This window comes from Solanum dulcamara, chromosome 3, assembly GCF_947179165.1.
Source record: "Solanum dulcamara chromosome 3, daSolDulc1.2, whole genome shotgun sequence".
Lineage (NCBI taxonomy): Eukaryota > Viridiplantae > Streptophyta > Magnoliopsida > Solanales > Solanaceae > Solanum > Solanum dulcamara.
In genome coordinates, this window is record NC_077239.1 from 76,802,669 (window position 1) to 76,824,706 (window position 22,038).

The 22,038-nt window shown below is 32.6% G+C and overlaps 4 protein-coding genes and 1 non-coding gene across 6 annotated transcripts; 3 read left to right on the top strand and 2 right to left on the bottom strand.

Moving 5' to 3' along the window:
* The first annotated feature begins 6,205 nt into the window (after positions 1–6,205).
* LOC129883037 (VAN3-binding protein-like) lies at positions 6,206–10,089 on the top strand. Of its 2 annotated transcripts, none has more exons than XM_055957582.1 (7): positions 6,206–6,699; positions 7,217–7,330; positions 8,171–8,615; positions 8,749–8,964; positions 9,089–9,138; positions 9,338–9,395; positions 9,604–10,089. In XM_055957582.1, the coding sequence occupies exons 1-7, from the start codon at positions 6,397–6,399 to the stop codon at positions 9,816–9,818; spliced, it is 1,401 nt and encodes a 466-aa protein (XP_055813557.1). In that variant the 5' UTR covers positions 6,206–6,396; the 3' UTR covers positions 9,819–10,089. The 2 variants fall into 2 exon arrangements, with proteins under 2 accessions (XP_055813557.1, XP_055813558.1); XM_055957583.1 differs by having other exon boundaries at positions 7,220–7,330.
* A 911-nt stretch (positions 10,090–11,000) lies between these two features.
* On the bottom strand, positions 11,001–12,685 carry LOC129881833 (protein LIFEGUARD 4-like). The gene is made up of 4 exons (XM_055955940.1): positions 12,411–12,685; positions 12,093–12,206; positions 11,320–11,477; positions 11,001–11,198 (listed from the first exon to the last, which is right to left on the bottom strand). The coding sequence occupies exons 1-4, from the start codon at positions 12,673–12,675 to the stop codon at positions 11,001–11,003; spliced, it is 735 nt and encodes a 244-aa protein (XP_055811915.1). The 5' UTR covers positions 12,676–12,685.
* Positions 12,686–14,539: 1,854 nt separating this feature from the next.
* Positions 14,540–16,450, top strand: LOC129883038 (chlorophyllase-2-like). The gene is made up of 2 exons (XM_055957584.1): positions 14,540–14,865; positions 15,629–16,450. Exons 1-2 carry the CDS (start codon positions 14,599–14,601, stop codon positions 16,310–16,312), a joined length of 951 nt encoding a protein of 316 aa, XP_055813559.1. The 5' UTR covers positions 14,540–14,598; the 3' UTR covers positions 16,313–16,450.
* Positions 16,451–17,675: 1,225 nt separating this feature from the next.
* On the top strand, positions 17,676–17,760 carry LOC129883796 (small nucleolar RNA snoR116). Its single transcript, XR_008765945.1, has one exon. It is a non-coding gene; the product is annotated as a small nucleolar RNA snoR116 (small nucleolar RNA).
* Positions 17,761–19,996: 2,236 nt separating this feature from the next.
* On the bottom strand, positions 19,997–20,518 carry LOC129883698 (cell wall / vacuolar inhibitor of fructosidase 1-like). Its single transcript, XM_055958310.1, has one exon. The coding sequence runs from the start codon at positions 20,516–20,518 to the stop codon at positions 19,997–19,999; it is 522 nt and encodes a 173-aa protein (XP_055814285.1).
* Between the last annotated feature and the right edge of the window lie 1,520 nt (positions 20,519–22,038).

A 22,038-nucleotide genomic window follows, 5' to 3' on the forward strand; every position in this document is an offset into this window, starting at 1 on the left:
ATAACAGTTTTAAAGAAATCGAGATAAAATATCACACAAAGCATAATTAAACATTTTGAAAAAGGAACAATAACTATAATAAAATGTAATACCATAAAGTACAAGAAACAACAATTATCATCAGAAATATATCAAAAAAGCTACAAGAATAGGACAACTATTAGTACAAAAGCATAAGCAAGACAACATTCAAGAAATTACTAACAATATTCTATACCATGATCAACGTCTTACACAATCTCTTATTTAAAATCATGTCCATAATAAGTTGAAGCTTTGTCATGTTACTACAATAAAAACAACTTTAGCATCAATATATATGTATATTAACAAAGAGTGCTAAAATCTTTACCGATATTAGTTAATTATCATTGGATCCAATATCACTGTAAGCTTTAGGGACATTTACAAACAGTGCTAATTGTGACTAAAAGAATATATTTTGTGGGCAATTAAATTATTGATATTAATTAATTGCCGCTAAATCTTATTTTTGGTGTAGCATGTTAAACTAAAGAAAAGAGGTCAAAACAATTATTATGTTTTTACTTGTTAAAACGCTAAAAACATTTTATTTATCGGATTTTTTCGAAGGACTAAGAAGTCGTTGACTATTTTTTTAAAAAAAAATAAATATAAATATAGTAGTATTAGTTTATCTTGGTCATCATGTATGATAAAAAAAAAGCTTAAGAGAATAATAAAAATTGTCACAATCGACTTCTTGACATTTACCAGCTATAATACAAATCATGCCTAAAACTAATATTATCTTATCCATGGATAAAAATCCGGTAGTTTATATAGTTTTTATGTGTTTATTTAATTTAGCCATATTTCTTAAACACCACATAATTAACCACGAGTTCTCCTACTTAATTAGTGTGTGAATTTTAAATTATTTATCCAAATACCTAATTCTTCTGATCAACATGATACTTTGAAACTAAGGTTTCATCTATTTTCTAATTAAATGCCTAATGAAATCCCATTATACGTCATATTCAATTAACTACTAACAGAAGAAATGTGTATTGTATTTTAAATAAGAAAAAGATAAGAATATAGCAAGGTTGAATTCTTTGTACAAGGCTGAGGCCTGAGGGTGTGTTTCATATGGATGAAAACATTCTTATCATCAATCTCCCCATGTTTCTTGAATTATAAACCCAAAATATTTAAAATTTTCTTTTTTAAATATTATTTGTGTATCAATTTTTATTTTCTTCCCCTCCTTCACTATATACGTCACTCAACTTACACTTCAGGTGCCTTACTTAGTCCTCTTGAACCTGTGACGTTGACATTCTTGTGGTTATCTCAATATTAGCTACAAATATATAAAATGGAAAATTTGAAATGTCTTGAATTTATAATTTTACTGATTGTATTGGAGTGAGGTAGGTAACATAGAGACTCACGTTCAGAGTATAGTGTGATAAGAATGCATCACCAAGAGTTAAAAGGTAAGTTTTGCATAGTGATGTGTTAGATTTACACTATTGTATGAGGCAAAATGCTGAATTTTTAAGAATGCATATATTCAACAGATGAAATATTCAGATCGATATGCGAGCATACTATATATGTATGAAGTTATATAGAAAAATGTGGAAGTAGACTCAATGACAGATAAAAAGAGGGAAGTCTCGCCGAGGAGGTTGGTGTATATATAGAGGAAGTGAGCAGAAATACCGGTAAAAAGGTGTGATAATTTGACTAATTTTAAAAGAGGTAGAGATAACCTAAGAAGAATTGAGAGGGGTGAAGATGATTAGACATGATATAACACATTCTCAACTTACTTTAAATTGATATATGAAGATATGAAGGTCAAAAAGACGGGGGCTAGTCTCATCATCTCGTCTTATACTTAATTAGTACTTTAATTCTTTCTAGTATCACATAGTATTTTATTTTACAATATTTTTTCAAATATGTACTATTATTTTTACATTTTTTATCCAGCTATTATGGGGTCATTATTTTCTTTTCTTATTTTTTTCTGAGTTGAGTGTGCATCGAAAATACTTTTTTTATTCCGTAAGGATAAATATAAAATTTGCTTATATCTTACCCTTTTTTAAAATTTTTTGTGAAATGACACTAATGTATTCATGTATTAATTTTCGTATAACTTATACGACGTTTGGTAGGTAAATAGAAAAAATAAGTTATTCTTGTATAAAATTAATACAACGTTTGGTTGTATAAAATTAATAACTTATAAGAGCTTTTACAGATACAGAGTATAAATAAAGTAACAACACAGCTCCAATCATAAGAAAAAAAGGGTAGAAGCTGTTGGAGAATCATCTTTGTCTTCATTTAAGAAACATCACTGACTATGCAACCAGACTATGTCAAGTGGCATAGCAAGAATAGTATCAGTACTAACAACACGTACTAGTAGACATCATTTGTCAATCTGATACCCACCGCATCATATATAGAAAATAACAGAAAGAAACATAATCAATAAGGAAATACACCACCGGCAACAATAAACTCACAACTATATCCTCTCACAGTATTTTTTCTGGTTTTGCACTCACCTTTTCTTATTGGCCAGTTGCAAACTCCGATTACGAATTCAGGTCTGCCTTTTTATAGCATAGGGAAGTTCTTCAAAGCATACTACCACTAAGTCTACTGTGCTAACCTTACACACCCACAAAGCCATATGTAGCCATGTTGTTATCACGATCCAATTCACCAGGCCGTGCTGATACCCACTTCATGACCTAAGTAGGAGAACCCTTAACTCCCTATATGAGATAAGCGTTGCGAAAATTATAGAAAATTCTAGTAAAACAACAATAAGACACTTTTAATAGTTTTTATACAAGACTCCGATTAAAATCCCTAATTATGCTGATCTAAAATAGGTACAGGAACTCTACAGAAATAGGACATAAGACAAATGAAAAGACACAACCCTAACCACAGAAAAGGAAAAGTAGGAGCTGCCGGGAGATCGTCTTTGCCTTCACCAAGGGAACTCCACTGACCCTGCAACCAGACTATGTCAAGTGGCATAGCAAGGATAGTATCAGTACAAACAACACGTACTGATAGGCATCATCGATCAATCTAATACTCACTGTATAATATATGTACAAAACAAATAAGAGATATCATAAATAAATAAGCTTTACAAACCTGTCCTCCTTAGCCTGCTAGTAAACTCTTTACTCTCACACTTAAAGTCTTCACCCTTCTACTATCCACGGATTCACTAACAACTCCGATTTATGAACTCAAGCAAGTGAATTATGACTCACCATGCTGCTGCTCGCTTCACCCTATCAATTGTCAGCCAATAACCTTAGCCACTCAACTATTACTAGTCTTGACCCGGTTGCCTTACAACTTAAAGGCCTACTCATCTCATAACCACGCCTCATACTAACTCTGGTTTTTGTGTTACAACTATTACTACCATTATTACTGACTGAAACTCCAATGGAAATAACTCCCCACTAACAAACGACCTCCACCTTTAAATCTGAAGGTATAGAATATCATGCATATGTCAACATGACCTGACAAGGTGAACCATCTTACCTATAAATGAGTCGATCATGTCTCACAGTCCTTTACTAATAACATACTGCAAAATCAACGGGCTCTTTTATAAGTCTTTTTCCCTAACTTATCAACACCTACCCTCCCTATTAACCAGTTTATAGATATCATCAGGTCCTCTCAAGGCACCATCCACACAAGCATACACTTGGCCATCTTATGATATACAAACTCAGTCATATTTATGTTGGAACGTGATACCCAATCCAGAAATATATCAGAACGTGATATACGATCCATTAATGTGTTGGAAGGTGAGCCCCGATCCCAAAACGTGTCAAAACATGACACCCGATCCTCACAATCATAAATTCATATTTACAATTACATAGATATACATATAAAATCACATAGATCTTGCACTCAATCAAGAAGGTTGCTAACCCCTAAAGTTTATCACGATTCTTCTCTTACTTTCTACCAAGGTACGTATAATTTAAGCATCTATCAATACACGGGTCTAAATGCGATTAAACCTTTCAATTACCCCAAGAATCATTACACAACTTCCTATACCATAGTCACTTTTTCGATAAACCACCAACCACACTTGAATTCCTACCTTTGACCAGTAAACAAGAGTCAATTCATGCAACCTCTCATTAAATTCATTTTTATACTACGCAATGGGAAAAGATTTAACTACTGAGATAAAAGAAGCCTAGCCTACATGGGAGCCAAGCAACAGTGGAGAGATAACATGGCTCCAATGCTTGGTTCCAGAAGTCAGACGGGCAATATAGGCCTGCATTCTGTCGGTTGGAACCCTTCTAGTGCAGAGATTCCTTCCCCTTCTCTTCCAAAGTCAGGAGCAGTTTTTGGAGGATTTTTACAGTAACCCATGCATCTAACTTATCCTTTGGAAGAAGTGGGGAAATAATAAAGTTGCGACTTAAGTTCTGTCCCACGTTCTCCCGCTCTGGCGGTCGGATTCCCGCTGGAGCGATGCCGCTATGCTGGGACTATCCCGATCTTGCGAGATGGTGGGACCCAATTGAGATTGTTTTCTTGCGATTTCTTCTGATCTTGATTAACGATGCTTTTGCGATTTCTTTCGATCTTAATTAACAATTGTTTGGATTATTATAGTTGTCCTTAACATGTTTCCGATAGTTTAACAAGGCTTTATAAACCATTATAGACCGGCTACTTCCTCACCAGACAGAACCCAGTTACCCCGCAATCTCACACTCTAGCTAGTTCTGACCCTCACTGTCACATACAATAATTGCTACCACTTTGTTGAACTTTGAGTAACCGAATTCCAACTTAACAATCCAACCTCTACTCTTATACCCAGACTCCATAGGCTATCACAGACTCTATAATATGGTCACACAAAGTTATACAGTCGTACCCCCAGATAGTACTATACTTACTCCAATCCTCAACTCAAATCAATAACCGAAATGGTTGGATTATCTACAGTAATATCAACCCTTCAGTCTCTATACATGTAATCACTCTATTTCACAGAATGACAAATACCAATTGGTTCTCTTATGGGATTATCAACACATACTTGGTCCTCTCATGGAATTCATACTCAAACTAATGGTGTGCCGGAACGTGACACCCAATCCAATTATGTGTTGGAATATGACACTCGATCCAGTAATGTATTGAAACGTGACATTCGATTCCAACAAACACGATCAATTCATAATCATAGTTACCAAGAACAGGTTCATTGCTTACAATTAACATTAAACTGTCATTTCTTATGGTCCATATCATGCTTCCCATCTCCATACCAATACACATACAAATGTAACATTTACATGCACATATGACACAATATGGGAAGACAAAACCATCATCTACCCTAAATTCATCAGACAATTCTTCTTTACCAGGTCACATCAAATTCAACCTCTAAGGATACACATTTCTCGCCCGTTCTTTGTGCCTAAGCGCCTAAACACGAAACCTCCCATTAATTTTCTTTATACTAACAATGTGTATAGATTTAAGCTACTCATATAAGAAAACATAGCCTACCTAGGCTCCAAGCAACTATGGAGAGGTATGGTGGCTCCAATCCTAGCTTTCAGACAACAGAAGGATGAAATTAGGCATGAATTCCATCGGTTGAGATATTTTATATGCTGAAATCTCCTTCTCCCTTCTTCCCAATCCTAGAGCAATCTTCTGAGGATTTATGGGGTAACCCTCACCTCTTTTTGACACTTAGGAAAAAGAGGGGGGAAATCGAGTTTGCGTTTTTAATGTTCTGTCCCGATCATCCCGTTCTGTTGGCTCATCTCCTGCTCGAGCGGCACCACTGTAGAGGGACTATGCCCGCTCCGGCAGGATGATGCTGGTCTAGACGGCTCAGTCTTTCTACGAATTACTCTTTTTTTTAATTAACGACGGTTCGGATCGTTGTAAAATTTTTACGTTTTTCCAAATCCTTTTGAGTAATGTATAATGAAAAATATAATTTAAATTATATTATTATTTTTCTTAATATGTGTAGATTATCCGATAAATTCACTTAATACTGCTGTAATTTTGATATAATTTGTCCTACCTTGAACTAGAGATAATTTTTAATATCTGGATTAGTTATATTAAGACCAAATATTAAATGGAAAATATATCACTGACAATTCAACTGCGCTTTTTGTCTTTCTCCCTCCCTCTCACACACACAGAGTCACTGTACCACATTCACTTTCTCATTCCTTTGATCTATAAAGCATCAAAAAAAACTCTCCATTACTAACACTGATAAAAACTTCTACTTCATTCCCTCTCTCACTTTTTTCTCCCTTTTACCATCTTTTTAAAATTTCACCGGAAAAAATGGACCAAGTTCAGCCAATGTATAGACCACCGCCGCCGGAGACACCTAAAGAACCCATGGAATTTCTATCTCGTTCTTGGAGTCTCTCTGCTTTTGAAGTCTCTAAAGCTTTAGCTCCTTCTCAAGTTTTACCTAAATCACTTTTTACTGCTGGCCCTTCTTATATTGGGAGTGGTAGTGGCACTATACCGGAAGATATTGCCGCCGAGTTAGATGAATCTGCCATTGTTTCCGGCAACCCTTTTTCTTTTGCTTCTTCTGAAACTTCTCAACTTATTATGGAACGCATTATGTCTGTTTCTGTAAGTAGCCCTTTCCCCCTCTCTGTTTTTTGCAACGAACAGAGGAATTTGGGAATTTGACTTCTTTTGTTTGTATATTACTGTTTTCAAGTGAAACCCATTTTTAATTTTTGGACTATTTTTTAGATTTTTGGAGTTTTTTGGTGGGTTTTACTTTCTTTTTGGGGGGTTTATGGGAAAACCGAGAGCTTCTTGATGGTAGATGAGTTTGGGGGACATTTATGGTGACACAACTGTTGCTTTATGATTTCTTGGAAACATCAACAAGTGTAATGAATTTGTTTTTGCTTTTACAGAGGGACTGTTTTTACTCTCTCTGGGTTTTGCTTTGATTATTTTAATAATCTAAAATCTACCAACAATCATTCTCTCCATTTCCTCTGTTTAAAGAAAAATAATTTTTTGTCTCTTTGTTTCTGGGGTTCTGCAATTCAAATCCTTAATGATCCCATTTTCTTTATTTCTTAGTACTACTATTTATTATTATATTGATTGATTTTTATATTGTGGTGTACAGCAGGATGTTTCACCACGCACATCTGGGCGCCTATCTCACAGTAGTGGACCTTTAAATGGTGGCTCTCTTACAGACAGTCCTCCTGTTTCTCCTTCTGAAATGGACGATTCTAAGGTTTGTGTTCTTTGTTTTCTCTTAACAGATGACTCATATGGTGCTTCTTTTCTCTATTTTTATTTTTTTCTGATACAAATCATGAGTTCTGAAATGCTTTAGACTTTGGAGAAACAATATATCAGCTTTCACTTTAACCAATATCCCATGCATTCCCCCCCCCCCCCCGCATGTGCTTTAGGTAGTACCAGTTGATGCTTTTCTTTGCTCTGTGATGAACAAAAGAAAAGTTTTGAATCACTGATTTCCCCATTTTCTAATTTGCTTTTTTTAATTTCAAGAATTGATCATTTATGGTGCAGCTTCTTGTGCATTATGGGCTTGTTGGAAATTTACTTTTTTTGACTTTTTATGATAGTAGTTATTTAATTGATCTCTGCAAAAAGTAAATTTTTTAACTGGGATGAAAAATTCTCTGTACAATGGGCAGTGTATTCACAGTGATCTCCTCTGTATATAGTACAGACAGATATTGGTACCTCTATAGTTTTAGTGCTAGTATTGAATGTGTAACTTACCAGATTTTCCTTTGCCCTAGATGTCAATATTGGGTAAAATCAAAATGTAATCTTGTTGGTAGTTGTGGTGGTGATGGGGTGGGTGGAGGGGGTGTTGGTCTAGGGACACTTGTTTGAGAGCCAAGAAAAGATGGTCCATTTTTCTGGTGGGGTTTTCAATCAATTTTAGATTTAATGCTGTCACGAGGGTGTTTGGTTCATAAATTTCTGCTGTTAAGTTCCCTTCCATAATGTAGGTAATCTTTACTGGCATTACTTTTTGCTGAAATAGTGTGGTGAGGCTGTTTCAATGGATGCTGACACATAGTTTTGCTATCTTCAGTACTGTCGTATGAACAACGTACCAGTTAACAACCAGTACCGGAGCAGTGCTACTGCTACCAGCTCAGCTGTTACTGGCGGCGGTGGAGGTGGTGGAGGTGGGAAGACAGTGGGTAGGTGGTTGAAGGATAGGAGGGAGAAGAAGAAAGAGGAGATGAGGGCACATAATGCACAACTTCATGCTGCTGTGTCAGTTGCAGGAGTTGCTGCTGCTGTTGCTGCTATTGCTGCGGCCACTGCAGCTTCCTCTGGTAGTGGAAAGGACGAGCAGATGGCTAAAACTGATATGGCTATGGCCTCTGCTGCTACGTTGGTGGCAGCTCAGTGTGTTGAAGCTGCTGAGGCTATGGGAGCGGAGCGCGAGCACCTTGCATCAGTTGTTAGTTCTGCTGTGAACGTTCGATCAGCAGGGGATATTATGACATTAACTGCAGCTGCAGCTACTGGTACATTTCTAAATTTCTCAATTATGTTAATAATATTTTTCTGTTTGTATAATATTTACTTCTGTGGTAGGTGGTGGATTTGAATTATGTTATATATATATATATTCTTTAATTTATGAGTGCTGTTTTGTAGCTCTACGTGGTGCGGCTACATTGAAAGCTAGAACATTGAAGGAAGTATGGAACATAGCAGCAGTAATTCCTGTTGATAAAGGGATGGGAAGTGGCAATGGTGGTGGTAGCAATGGTAGTTCTAGCGGCGAGTTAATCCCCGAAGAGAATTTTCTTGGAATTTGCAGCAGGGAATTGCTTGCTCGAGGTGGTGAGCTCCTCAAACGTACTCGCAAAGGTATAAATTCAATCTGTTTAGTCAGTATATTAAGATAATGAATATCCTAATTTATCATTATTAAGCCATGGGGTTTCGTCTTTTTTTCCGTTTTTAATAATTCTTTGTATAATGCTTATTGCAGGTGACCTTCACTGGAAGATAGTGTCTGTATATATAAATAGGACCGGTCAGGTAGGCTTCCTTTTACAATAATTGTATAATCAATAGTCTTTAAGATCAAATAGTATTCTTTGGGGCTATGATTCTATTATCAAAGTAGAAACTTCTTGCTGAAAATTGATGATGAAAAGTTAGAAGTTATTGCATAATTGAAACAAAAGAATATACTTTCTTACTGCGGATTTTTAACTTGGAGGTTTCTTTTTTGCAGGTGATGCTGAAAATGAAGAGTAGGCACGTTGCTGGGACCATAACAAAAAAGAAAAAGAGTAAGTTTTTGCTTTGCTTTTTGTCTCTCTTCCTCTTTCTCATGATGTGAACACAATTGGATTGTGGGTCTTTTCCTTCTATTTTTGGGGATTTGAGAAAGCAAGAAATTCCACAACTTTGATCAAGAGAAAAAGATAGATAAAGTTGTCATCTTTAGCACAGTGTAGTGTTCTTTAGCCTTTTCCTTTTTGAATATTTTTTTTGTAGATTTGGTGCTGGAAGTCTTGAAAGATATTCCGGCTTGGCCCGGGCGCCACTTGCTCCCTGGCAGTGACAACTTCCGATACTTCGCATTGAAGACCGTTCTACGAGGGGTCGTTGAATTCGAATGCAGAGATCAGAGAGAGTATGATCTATGGACTCAAGGTGTTTCAAGGCTGTTAAGTATTGCTGCTGAAAAAAATAGTAGACAAAAATTTTGAACTTCTTTTTTTTTTTTTTTTTTTTAAGTCCAAGGGGGTGGATGGTAGAAACTTGCATAATGAGTAAGTTTGATTAAGTAGGGGGGTTATGTTTTTTGCCCCTTTTGATGGGATTTTAGACTAACCAAATGCTATGATATTGGGTGGGGTGTTCTTTGCTTTTTTTTTTTTTTACTTGTGGAAGTATTTCTATTGTAAAAATGAAATTAAAAGTATATGTTATCCAAAAGGGGTCCTACTCATTATATTTTGAAGAATTATTTTGGGCTTATGTTATGGTCTTTGTTAAGGATAAAGTAAAGTGAACCAAAGAAAAGTAAGAAAACCATGTGATCCATGTCCTTTATTCTTTAATATTTATATATTTTGTGGGGAAAAAGGAAAGTAGTATCTTGGACTGAGCCACAGTCAAAAAGAGAAAAAAAATCCAATTTTTGAGTATAATATAGGTGGGATATAAAGACTTGTCTGTGATTTATGGCACTTAATCAAATATTTGGACTTAAGCTTTTATACCTTTGTTTGTTACTAAAGCTCACATCAAGTTTCTTTTTAGATAGATATACTTTGATTTTGTCTTGATCTATACTAATTTCTTTTGTTTCCATTTGGAGGCCCATCTTTAGTAGGAACAATATTTTATTCTTGGTAAAAAAAATAGATCTTTGTTTTTAACTCAATTTTAAAACTAATTTATGAGGGAATGATTGCTTCACACCTTTTCCATCATACAAGAGACTCTTCAATATCTTACCTCACATTCAGCATCAGACATTTGATGTATGGACAAAATACTCTCGAGGTCTATCATCGGCTAAACATTAATTGAGATTAGTACATTATATCAAAAAATGAATTTTGATCCTATCTCAATCCAAAAGTTAACTAACGAGGGAAGGATTGCTTAAGTCAGAAAACCACTCTATCTCTTTTTATGTGTGACTTTTCAACATTTTCTCATTTTACTATTCTACTTCAACATGTAAATCAAAAGAAAAAGAAAGTTGCAATCAACAATCAATTTAAGAATTAAGAAAAAAGCCACATATGGTTAGGATAAATCCCAGACCATAGGAAATCTTCCAGTTTGCTAATTACAAAAAAAAACACTATATACACAAGAAAATTATAACAAACACTCTCAAAACATTTTTTTTCCCTAGCAAATTGAAGTATTTATTTTTATTCACTAGAAATCCCAAGAAGAGCTAAGAAGAGGTTAACGATGTCTCCGAAAAGGCAAATTGCTGCGATGACATATTCATCGTACGTGAAGTTCCTGATTAAGTTATTTGTGTCGTATACAAGATATGCTGAGAATAGGAGTGCTGCGAGACAACTATACACAACGCGTGCTTCGCGTCCTAGATCGAGAATAAACTGTTGCATTGTAAAAAAAAGAATAATATTGTTAATGAAAAACAAAGTATATAGATATATCAAATATATACACGCGCAAAAATATACATAGGTGTATATATATATATATATACGTACGTACCTGCATTAGAATGAACATAAAGAGGACTATAGAGGCACAAAATAAAAATGGGCCCATAAAGCTAAAGTCTTTGCCTCTGCTTGCAGCCCAAAATGTGTAGAGGGTAAGGCTAACAGATATAAGAACTGTTAGCCCAGCAGCAATCAAGATAGTTTCCCCTGTAAACAAAAGAATCCAATGAACTCGAAAGAAGTAACTAGGTATTATGAGGTGAAAATCTCAAATTCATTACTCAGATCTAATTATCAGTCTTAATTAGACATTTATTTTTGTGAGAAGTTAATATTCATATCTATTTTCACTTACTCTACTAGCATATTTACCAAAAAAAATATTTACATTCTTATCAAAGTTTAAATTCCTTGTAATATTTATATGAAATAACTTAAGTACTTCAATGTTTGTGAAAAAACAACCACCAAAGGTATGGCGGGATAGTAATATCCCTCCTTGCTTAATTAGATGTTACATGTTTGAGTTTGAGAATAGAGTCATTTTTGTTAGATAACATTTTACTCTGGGATTTCTGACTGAATATTGGGTGAAAACCAAAAGAAAAAAAATTGAATGAAGATCTATTGTGTAATTTCGTTATAAAATTTTCATATTATGCATTTTGTGCGACAATCAATCAATAATGTTGGTATCCAACATATATAAATAAAGAAATACAATAATACTATATTCAGTAAAATTTTATAGCTTAAGTTTGAGCGAGATTGTGAATATAATTGATAGCAGTTAAATTAAAAAGGAAATTCAGAAAAGGTTACCGGCTCTTAATGCACAAGCTGCTCCAACAACACATGCCAGACACAAGGTGAACACTCCCATAAGAAGATAGTTCCATGGATGTTTTTTCCCATAGCGACACATCAAGAAGATAACTGCAAATTTATACCAAATATAAAAGAAATTAAAATGATCAGTATAACATTTAAATTAAATCATGAAATTTGAGAATAACATACATATATATTTATAAATATTTTCTTGAACAAAAGTATAAAAGAAACACGATAAATAATTTGAGTTAGAACAATAGTAATTAAGAAGAAGAATAATTATGTAATAAGTGGTGTTTTACGTACGTATAAAAGCTGTGACAAGAAGAACAATTATAGTGACTTTGCCAAAACTGGTTCTCATGTAATCTTTGACCGCCGGAGTGAAGAACATGGCGGTGGCGATCACGGTGGTGAAGAAAAGTTGTGTGCATACAATGGAATAAACTTTTCTGATAAATGCCCATCTCATCTGAGGATCTTCCATCTGTCCCGGATATATCTGACCACCGCCAACGCCACCACCCTTGTGGCCGTACTCAATGTCAGCGCCACCTTGCTTGAACACCATCTTGTCACGTTTTGCTTCTCAAAAAAATCTGATGAAAATCGAATTTTGAATTTATTATAAGAGGAATATAGGTCTTGAATAATTGTAGGTAAAGAAAGTAAAAAAATTAAATCGTTTGACCTTACCTTTTTTAAGGAAGAATAAAAATATTTTTTTAAGTAAGATTAAGCTCGTATTTTTAGATCAAATTTTTTTCAAATATATGTTTGGTCATTAAATTGATTTGATTTTGAAAATTTATTGTCAGCCATTTTTTTTACCATAAAATTTTAGTAGATTTTGAAAAATTGATTTTTAATTATTTTTCAGGTTTTCAAAAACTAACTCAGTCTAGTTTTGAAATTTACGCTAACAAAATTTTAATTTTTTTCCAAGTAATTAAAATGCACGTCTAAACACAATTTTAAATTCCTAAAATTGAAATTTCAAAAACTCAAATTTATAACCAAACGAAAGCTAAAGTTATTCCATTTTCACAAAATTTAAGACAATCTATTTGTACCATTTTATCCTATATTAAGAGGTTTACTTTCATCGTTAAATGATAAACTTACCCCTAGGGTTGGTGAAGAAAATGTGCTTTATCAGATATCAAATCAACCCCCTATATATAAAGGGGATGAAATAATATGGGGGTATTGGTGTTGTTTTAATCAACAAATGTTTTTGAATAAGGTGAAGAGATTGGGTTAGATGAAATATGGAGGAAGAAGAAGAATACAAAAGAGTTTTTGAGAGAAAAAATGAATCTTGGATTATTATTTTTTAAACTTTCTTTTAGGAATTGTTCTTAAAAAATATTGGAATTGAGAGGTTGGGAATTAATTTTTGCAAACATGCATGATAATTCTGTGGTTGGCTGTAACGTGGAAGTTAGTACGTTCAAATTCTCAAATTTTGTGCTTTAATTATAAAAATATCGAGTGATAACTATAATTTATTATCTTTCCCAATTGTGATTTGTTTCTATTGGGTTATATCCTCTTGTATATCGGTATATATCTCTTGTGTATATCAATGTATCTCTTATATATAATGTATATTCATAAAACTTTATGGCATATGCAATAATATTCACAATACAAGTACCTAAGTTTTGCCGGATTGATTTCAGCTGCATTTTTTAAAATTTCAAATCAATCCTAATCTTTCTTAAATATATACTGTCAACTTTAGGTGTTCTCAACGAATCCTGACCATATTCACTCGAAAATACTAGGTATTTTTTTCCTGATCCACGTTCAATTGCGATTTTAAATTGGAGTTTTGATCAGATTCCTCCTCAACGAAATTGAGAAGATTTTTGTGGTGGTAATAAATTAACAATGAATTTAAATAATGAAGTTTCAAAACAAAAACAAAAAGGAAACAAAAACCAGAGTCTCTTAGTAAACTTTAGTTCGGTAGTTCCCACTCTTCCGCCCAAGTACCAATGTCATAGCTCAAAAAACAAGTATAACTTACCTAAATTATATAATGTAAAGGATTAATTATTATTATTATTATTTTAATCTACAGAAATTTGTTAAAAATATTATAATTTGGATACATTAATTTAATAATTCGAATACATTAATTAGAATTTTATTAATCAGCAGGTAATATTTAAAGCATGATACATTAAACATAAAAATAATTTATGAATCAAGATTAATGTATCCGGATTACTGAATTAATATATCCGGATGAAAAAAAAATTCTTAAATTTTTTTGAAATAAATAAAAATAATGAAATATGATAAATAAAGGAATATAATTAGATAATTTTTTGAAAGAAAAAAAAAACTATGGGAACACATGGCTAAGGTGAGAGCAAAAACAAGGGCCACAAGAATCAACCTTATCCCCAAGCTTTCAAGAAAAGAACAAAATAGATTATAGATTCCAAAACACACACAAAAAAAACTTAGACCAAACTCAACTATGGTGATGACTTGCTTTTCTTCCCCTACTACCACAACAATTTTTGACATTGGAAACTATTCAACTAAACTATTGAATGTTGAGCCACAATCATGCATTAATTCTTCTTTTCCTCTTCCTCCAAAGCCACTCTTGATTTCTTCCCCTTCAGAAGCAGGAAATTTTCCAGTAATTTTATTCCTTCATGGTTTTCTTCTTTACAATTACTTTTACTCTCAACTTATCCAACATATCTCTTCTCATGGCTTCATTGTTGTGGTTCCTCAGGTTTGTTATTTTTTTTCTCCTTTTTTAAGTTGTCAAGAATTAGTATTCTCAATAACTGGGATATTCCTTCTTTTTCTCTTAATAACCGTGGAGTCTAAGTCATATTGCACGCATCTTAGACTAATTCCCATAGGGTACTACCACCTTCTACTAGCACAAATACCATATAGTTTAATTTGTCCATCAAGTTTGGACCGATGGAAAGAAATTACCTAGTGTTTTGCCTTTACTGGAATTAGAATTTGATTATGAGATCTATCTCAATCAATTCGTCAACCGCCAGATTACACCCTTAGCTTTTATTTGGGATAAAATAGAAAGATTTTAATATGAAACGCTAGTTTGATGTGGAAAGATGATAAGTTGTTGGATAATGATTATAGATAGTTAACAATCATAAAGTGTTGTTAACTACTTGTGTAGTATACATTACTTCTTTTATAGTCACAACTCATATTTGACAATCATATCCAAATTTCTCTCATATAATTACTAGTAGTTTCAAGGGATTTGTTTCAAAAGGTTGTTAATAATGGATTAAACTTATATCAGTGTAATTCAACATGTTATAACAAATTACCTGTGTTGTCTTATTTTCCAGCTAATTAGTTCAACTTATTGTAAACAATTACTTTGTAGTTACTTTTTGGCGATTTGATAGTGTAAAAGCTTTTTACACTGTCGATGTATAGAATTAGTTAAACTTGTTTATAATATGCATATGATTCTGAATCTTGGCTATTATTTTATTATTCATTACTAGTTGTATTTAGTGGAAGGAGCAGATACAACTAAAGAAATAAAATCCACTGCTGAAATCACAAACTGGTTACCTGAAGGATTACATCATTTTCTTCCCTCTCAAGTTGAGCCAAACTTGAAAAAGCTCGCGTTAGCTGGCCATAGTCGCGGGGGAAAAGCTGCATTTGGACTAGCTCTTGGAAAAGTTGCTAATGTATCTACTAAACTGAAATTCTCAGCATTGATAGGCATTGATCCTGTTGATGGTATGCATAAAGGAAAGCAGACTCTGCCACCCGTCCTCACATACATTCCTCAGTCCTTCAATCTAGATATGGCGGTTATGGTAATAGGCTCGGGTTTGGGAGAAGTAAAGAAGAATCCTCTGTTTCCTGCTTGTGCTCCGAAGGGAGTAAATCATCGTGATTTCTACAACGAATGTTGTAGGCCAGCGTGTTACTTTGTACCAAAGGATTATGGACATGTTGATATGCTAGATGATGACACGACAGGGATTCGAGGTGAGGCAACTTATTTGTTGTGCAAGAATGGTAAATCTAGAGAGCCTATGAGGAGATTTGTTGGAGGAATTGTGGTTGCTTTCTTGGAAGCTTATTTGGAAGGGAACTTAACTGACTTAATCGCTATTAAAGATGGATATGTTACACTACCTGTAGAGCTCCAAGATGTTGATTTTCGTCTATAGTTACTGCAATTTGATTATGAAGAAACAAATCTAAGAGTTCAACTACCTGTTTTTAAAATCCCATTATGTCTGAGCCAGCTTGGACATACCTTGACTAATTCTATGGGCACATGTTTATTATATTTTCTTGATAAGTCATTTCTAAAGATATTTTATCATTCGACAAATTAATGCTATGGTTAGGATCATATTAAGCAATGTAGAAGTAAATCATGTTCATATCATTTGTCCTTATGAGATAGCTATTCTACACTATCTGAAGAAGACATTGGTAAGAATCTTTCACAGATTGGACCCAAAATTCCAATTAAAAAGAGGTAATTCATCTCACTTAACGAAGTTGATCGATCACAGTCCAGTTATTATAAATTAACCGAATCAATTAATGTATAGGTAGAATTAATTTGCTAGAGAAAATTAGTCATAGTCACCTGGTTGTCCATGACATTGTATCATCAATGTGATGTGCACAAACCACTACCCATCTTTGAAATGCAAAAGAACTCTGATCGATGAAACACGCAGTCTTTCATCCTTCATTATCCACCTCCTTAAGAGGTGTGAGGTAGACATCCTATGTTAATGGAAATATTAGTGGTTGTTTTCACGGCTCGAACTCGTAATCTGTAGTTTAGACGGAGACAATTTTATTGTTACTCCTACCTCCACTTAATTCAAAGGGACTTAGAGAAACGAAAAAGAAATAGGAAGGAACAGCCCAACAACATTAACCAAGCTCCCCTGTTTGTGGAGGAGGTTAAGAGTGGATTAAGCAAAAACCTATAGACCTCCTTCAAGGCCATTATAAAATCAATATGAACAAGTAAATTCTCTAATACTAAATATTAGCATGTATAAACAGGAAAAAAATGCAAAATTTACGCAATTTCATTCACTACATTATATCCTTTGATGGTAGAATGATCTACAACATTAAGAATCGTAATAAAGATTCAAATAACATTTGCACTTGAAAGTCTCACATGACAAAGACTACTTTGTAATCAAGAAAACTCGATACCTAGACCTCATATTAAAATTTAATGCGTACTTACCACTCCTACAATTATTGTTTTCCATTTGGCTAAGGCTATTTTCGTCTTCTCCAAACTCTTAACCTAGACTTCACAAGGACATTCTGGTACTTTCCACATGATATCCATTAGGGTTTTTCTGAGAGTATATATATATATATACATCAATCGCATTTCTTCTTTTAACACTCAATCATCGCCTCTGTTTAGCGGAGACTCCCAAGTTACAAAATATTTATTTATTCATCTTTAAATTTGTTTGTTCTTTATAATGCCTTCATTTTGTATGATTTTTTCATTTTCCAGAATCTCTAAATCTAATATCTTTGAGTCTGTGACGACGAATAATTATACCATCAAACTTTGAAAGCTTATGTATTTAGCTTGTTGATTCAAATACAATTCTCTGACGCCTCTTTGTTAGTATGAACAACTACATAAAACTTCATTTCTTTAATTGTATATATGGATTTTATAATAAAAAGGCAATAAATTAGAGTCTCTGATGCGCTTTGTTGATAGCGTAATCAGCGCTGTACGTTGCCGATAATGAAATTTGGGGCGGAGATTCTGGCACAAGCATTCAAATTCCCAGATGCATTGTGCATTCAGATGCCTCTACACTTATAATTTCCATTGATTTTAGTGTTTCGTTTATACATGTAGTCAAAATTGAATTAGATTGCACAAAGAGACTATGTTACTCTCTCCAACTCATATTAACACATCTACAAAATATTATAATAAAAAGTGTTTATTAAAAAAACTTTTGTTGTCCAATTTTTACCTAAAAAAGAACTTAGGGGTCAATTGGTAGTAAAAATAATGCATGCATTAATAATATTTTATTTGGTATATTTTTTCATGGTATGTTGTTTTTTAATACATTAAATCAAACAATGCATAACAAATGTTTTATGTATAATTAATGCAAGCATAACTAATATAATCATTATTAATATATTCTATTTAGCATTATTTTAATACACCTTAGTTAATTGAGCCTAGTGTACTATCCTAATATATTTTAAACTTTTGTCTTGACAAAATTAATATTATGTCCCCAACTTTTCTTATCAGGGCTACCTCTTATGTAGTTCAATTATGAAATTTAATAGAGAATTCTATTGATAATAATTATTTGTTTTAATTTATCAAAATTCTAATTTTTATGATATGTAATCAATATTGGTTACTCTCAAATCCTTAATGTTAAAGAATAAAATTGAATGAATTAATCTTGATTTCATTAAATGAATAATATTTTGTACAAAGTATTTTAGTATCTTTGACAACTATGATGAAATTTTTTGCGGAACCTTTTTGAAAATCTCAACCAATCATTGATGTGAAACCTAGCAATGTCTTAAAATTTACAACAATGCAAAGAAATTTTCGAAAATTGCTTAATCCACTCTCGCTTTAGACTTCTAAATTTACAATAATGCAAAGAAATTTTCGAAAATTGCTTATTCCACGCTCGCTTTAGACTTCTAAATTTACAACAATGCAAAGAAACTTTTGAAAATTGCTTATTCCACGCTCGATTTAGACTTCTAAATTTACAACAATGCAAAGAAATTGTAGAAAATTGCTCAACTCGACTTCTAATGAGGGATGAACCTGTTCTTAATACCTATTAGAATTAGTTTTAGGTGTATTTCTAATTAGGATTAATTACACTAAATATTTACTATAATGTGACTCCATTTTCAATATATACCTTGTATTTTGAATTCAAATATTTACATCTTTTACCCTATAAAATTCTACGCTTACACATTTTATAAGGTATATTTGTAAGACGCAACTAAATATACTAAAATATAATTTTTAAATAACAAATTAAAATCATAAATCAAAAGTTACATGTTTATTTATATGAAATAGTATTTTTTTTAAAAGAAAATAAATATTATTGTTGAATAAATTATTCACACTTTTGATTAAAAAGGGAGAATATTTCTTTTTCTTTTTTCTTGAAATCTCTTTTCCACCAAAACTATTTTCATCACTTATGTATCAACATAGACTCATATGTTCCATATGTAATAAAGCCAAAGAAACTATCCAACATATCCTTTTTTGATTGCTACATTGCGAGGAATTTTGGTTGATTTTTATATATCAACTTCTAACCTATATATCCTTCAACATTAGAACCATTGGTTGCATAGTCTAAAAAATCTCCATATTACTCTACATAATAATCTCCTGGCTTGATTTTTTTTCCCTTTTGCTATGTGGCATCATTGGAAAACAGTATTTTCAATTGCACCAAAAATACTCTCTTCCCCGAAATCCCTATAATGAGAGTTTAAATATACCACTCAGAATTCATTTGTTATTATACATGAAACGAGGGGAATTTGATTGTTTTGTCTATTCGAATACTCCTGCAACTTTACAATGCAATTGATTATTTTGTTTATTCGAATTTCATGTGGTGTTTTATTATATTAAAGAGATACAACACATAACATACAGCTAACAAATAGAGACAAATTTTATTGTTCAGCTACCGTATTAGTCCACCATTTAGTCTTTTTTTTCCGTAGTCATACGATAGACTAAACAAACAACTGCAGTTATCGGAACAAATTTTAAAAAACAAATTAAATAACCAGAGAATTCAAGCTAGTATTTTTTTTTAGGCAATTCTTAATACATCTGCAACAATTTGAGCAAAATCAGCATACTCATTACACCTATCGTTCAAATTCGATGACATTTTCACACAATTCTCATCTTGACAACTCAAAATGTGATCAGCAGACAACAAGATCGCAACAGCTGCATCGAAATTCGATCCCGAAGACAAACTTTGAATAGCATTTGGGATGAATGCTTTAACTACCAAACGATAGTCTTTATAGCAAACTTGAAGACATTGGTTAAAATCATCAAGATTGGTAGAATTTTGATTATTTATCAATCCCCTTACGTATACAAGATTGTGAGCGGCCCTAGATCGGGACGCTTCAATCATGATACGCGCTAGACCTTTGACATCGGTGCTATCACTGTATCCACTTGCCTTGTAAAGAATTTCGGTACATAAACTATAGTTCCGAGTCTGCTTGCACACATCATATACTAAATCTGCAGATGTGTATCGAAGGAAAAGGAAGAAAATAAGAAAAATTCTTCCACATGGTGTATAAGTCGTCATCTTTTTTTTTTTTTGGTTCTTGTTCAAATTTGATTTTTTAAAATTAGTGCAGAGGAAAAAAAGATGTAGATCCCATCTTTTTATCAGGATTATTGGAATATCTTGGATCAGATTTCATTTTAGGTATGTAATAAATTGTATTAAATTAGTTAAAAGTTTAAAAGTGCTACTATATTGAGAGAATTTTTTCTTTCTTATTACTTTCTTGTTTATAAGGAAAAACAATAAATAGTTTTAACTCATTCCAATTATATTTTATTTGAAGGATCTACAAAAGTGATTTGTTAATTAGATTACAAGTAGTAAAATTTATTGGATTTAAATTCATAAATTTAATTTGGACTATATTAAATTCAAGAAAATAGTTCAAATAATGTGGTATTTTAAGTCAAATAAATGAGTCATTAAAATTATATAACATGTCAAAGTTATGCGAAAATTCAAGTCAAATTAATGAGCCACTACAATCATGCCACGTGTCAAATGTGGCAATTCTAGTTAAATTAAATGAGTCTATATAATCATAATACGTGTCAAAGTTATGTGGCAATCCAAGTCAAATTAAATAAGTCATTACAATCATGTCATGTGTATACATGTGATATGTTCTGACCAAACAAATTAAAATTTTTTACCAAAAGAAAGTGACTGGTCGGTTCAAACCGACTAATCAAATCACACAGATACACCACTCCCTACAACTATAAATAGCGGTTTTCATAATAATTGAAAGATGAGGTTTTCAAGAACAAAAAGCAAAGACTACAAATTCTCTACAAGCTACAAGTTCAAATCCAAGTCCAAGATCAAGAACGGAGGCAAATATTAAGATGTTCAAGATCAAGTTACTTATTCATATTCATTATTCGTCATAATTATACAAGTGTTCGTGACGAATAACTCAAACCCAAGTTTAAAAATGAAGATTCAAGATCAAGTTATTCAAAGCCTCGAATCTAAATTAAGTTCAAGTCCAATATATTTCATATTATTTAAATAAACAAAGAATTATCATACAAATTTTAACATTCATTATATTTTGTAATTAAATACTACATTTTGTTACTCTAATTTTTTTATCTTGATTATTTATTTTTCTCAACTCAAAAATTTGTTGTTTACACGAATGTTTATTACTAAAGATGATCATTATTGATGGGATCCTATATTAATATATTGGTCATTCATTCTATTTTTTATATTATATAAGTTAGTAAAGTGTAACAATGTATGAAGATTTCGATTCAGAATTTAAATTTACAAAATTGGAAGAAAAGAAGAAAGAGAAAGTTGAACAAAAATAATACATATGAGTGTTTAAGAATTGCAAGAAGAACAATCAAATCCCTTCAATTCCAGCGCCATTCATCACTTAGCGATGCTCCGCCACTGCGACACAACAGTGTCACATAAGGGCTAAATTAGAGAGCGGTCGAAAAATCACATTGTATATATACTGTCCTTTTTTAATCTGTATATATAGCAGAATAATGAACCACGATAAAAATATTGTCTTCATC

Excerpts from the sequence above, each read along its gene's own strand:
- LOC129883037 (XM_055957582.1), top strand. The coding sequence starts at position 6,397 with ATGGACCAAGTTCAGCCAATGTATAGACCACCGCCGCCGGAGACACCT. Across the intron at positions 7,331-8,170 it reads CTGAAATGGACGATTCTAAG|TACTGTCGTATGAACAACGT; the intron begins GTTTGTGTTCTT and ends TGCTATCTTCAG. Across the intron at positions 8,616-8,748 it reads AACTGCAGCTGCAGCTACTG|CTCTACGTGGTGCGGCTACA; the intron begins GTACATTTCTAA and ends GCTGTTTTGTAG.
- LOC129881833 (XM_055955940.1), bottom strand. The coding sequence starts at position 12,675 with ATGGTGTTCAAGCAAGGTGGCGCTGACATTGAGTACGGCCACAAGGGT. Across the intron at positions 12,207-12,410 it reads TCTTGTCACAGCTTTTATAC|TTATCTTCTTGATGTGTCGC; the intron begins GTACGTAAAACA and ends ATAAATTTGCAG. Across the intron at positions 11,478-12,092 it reads AGCTTGTGCATTAAGAGCCG|GGGAAACTATCTTGATTGCT; the intron begins GTAACCTTTTCT and ends TTTTGTTTACAG.
- LOC129883038 (XM_055957584.1), top strand. The coding sequence starts at position 14,599 with ATGGTGATGACTTGCTTTTCTTCCCCTACTACCACAACAATTTTTGAC. Across the intron at positions 14,866-15,628 it reads TCATTGTTGTGGTTCCTCAG|TTGTATTTAGTGGAAGGAGC; the intron begins GTTTGTTATTTT and ends ATTCATTACTAG.
- LOC129883698 (XM_055958310.1), bottom strand. The coding sequence starts at position 20,518 with ATGACGACTTATACACCATGTGGAAGAATTTTTCTTATTTTCTTCCTT.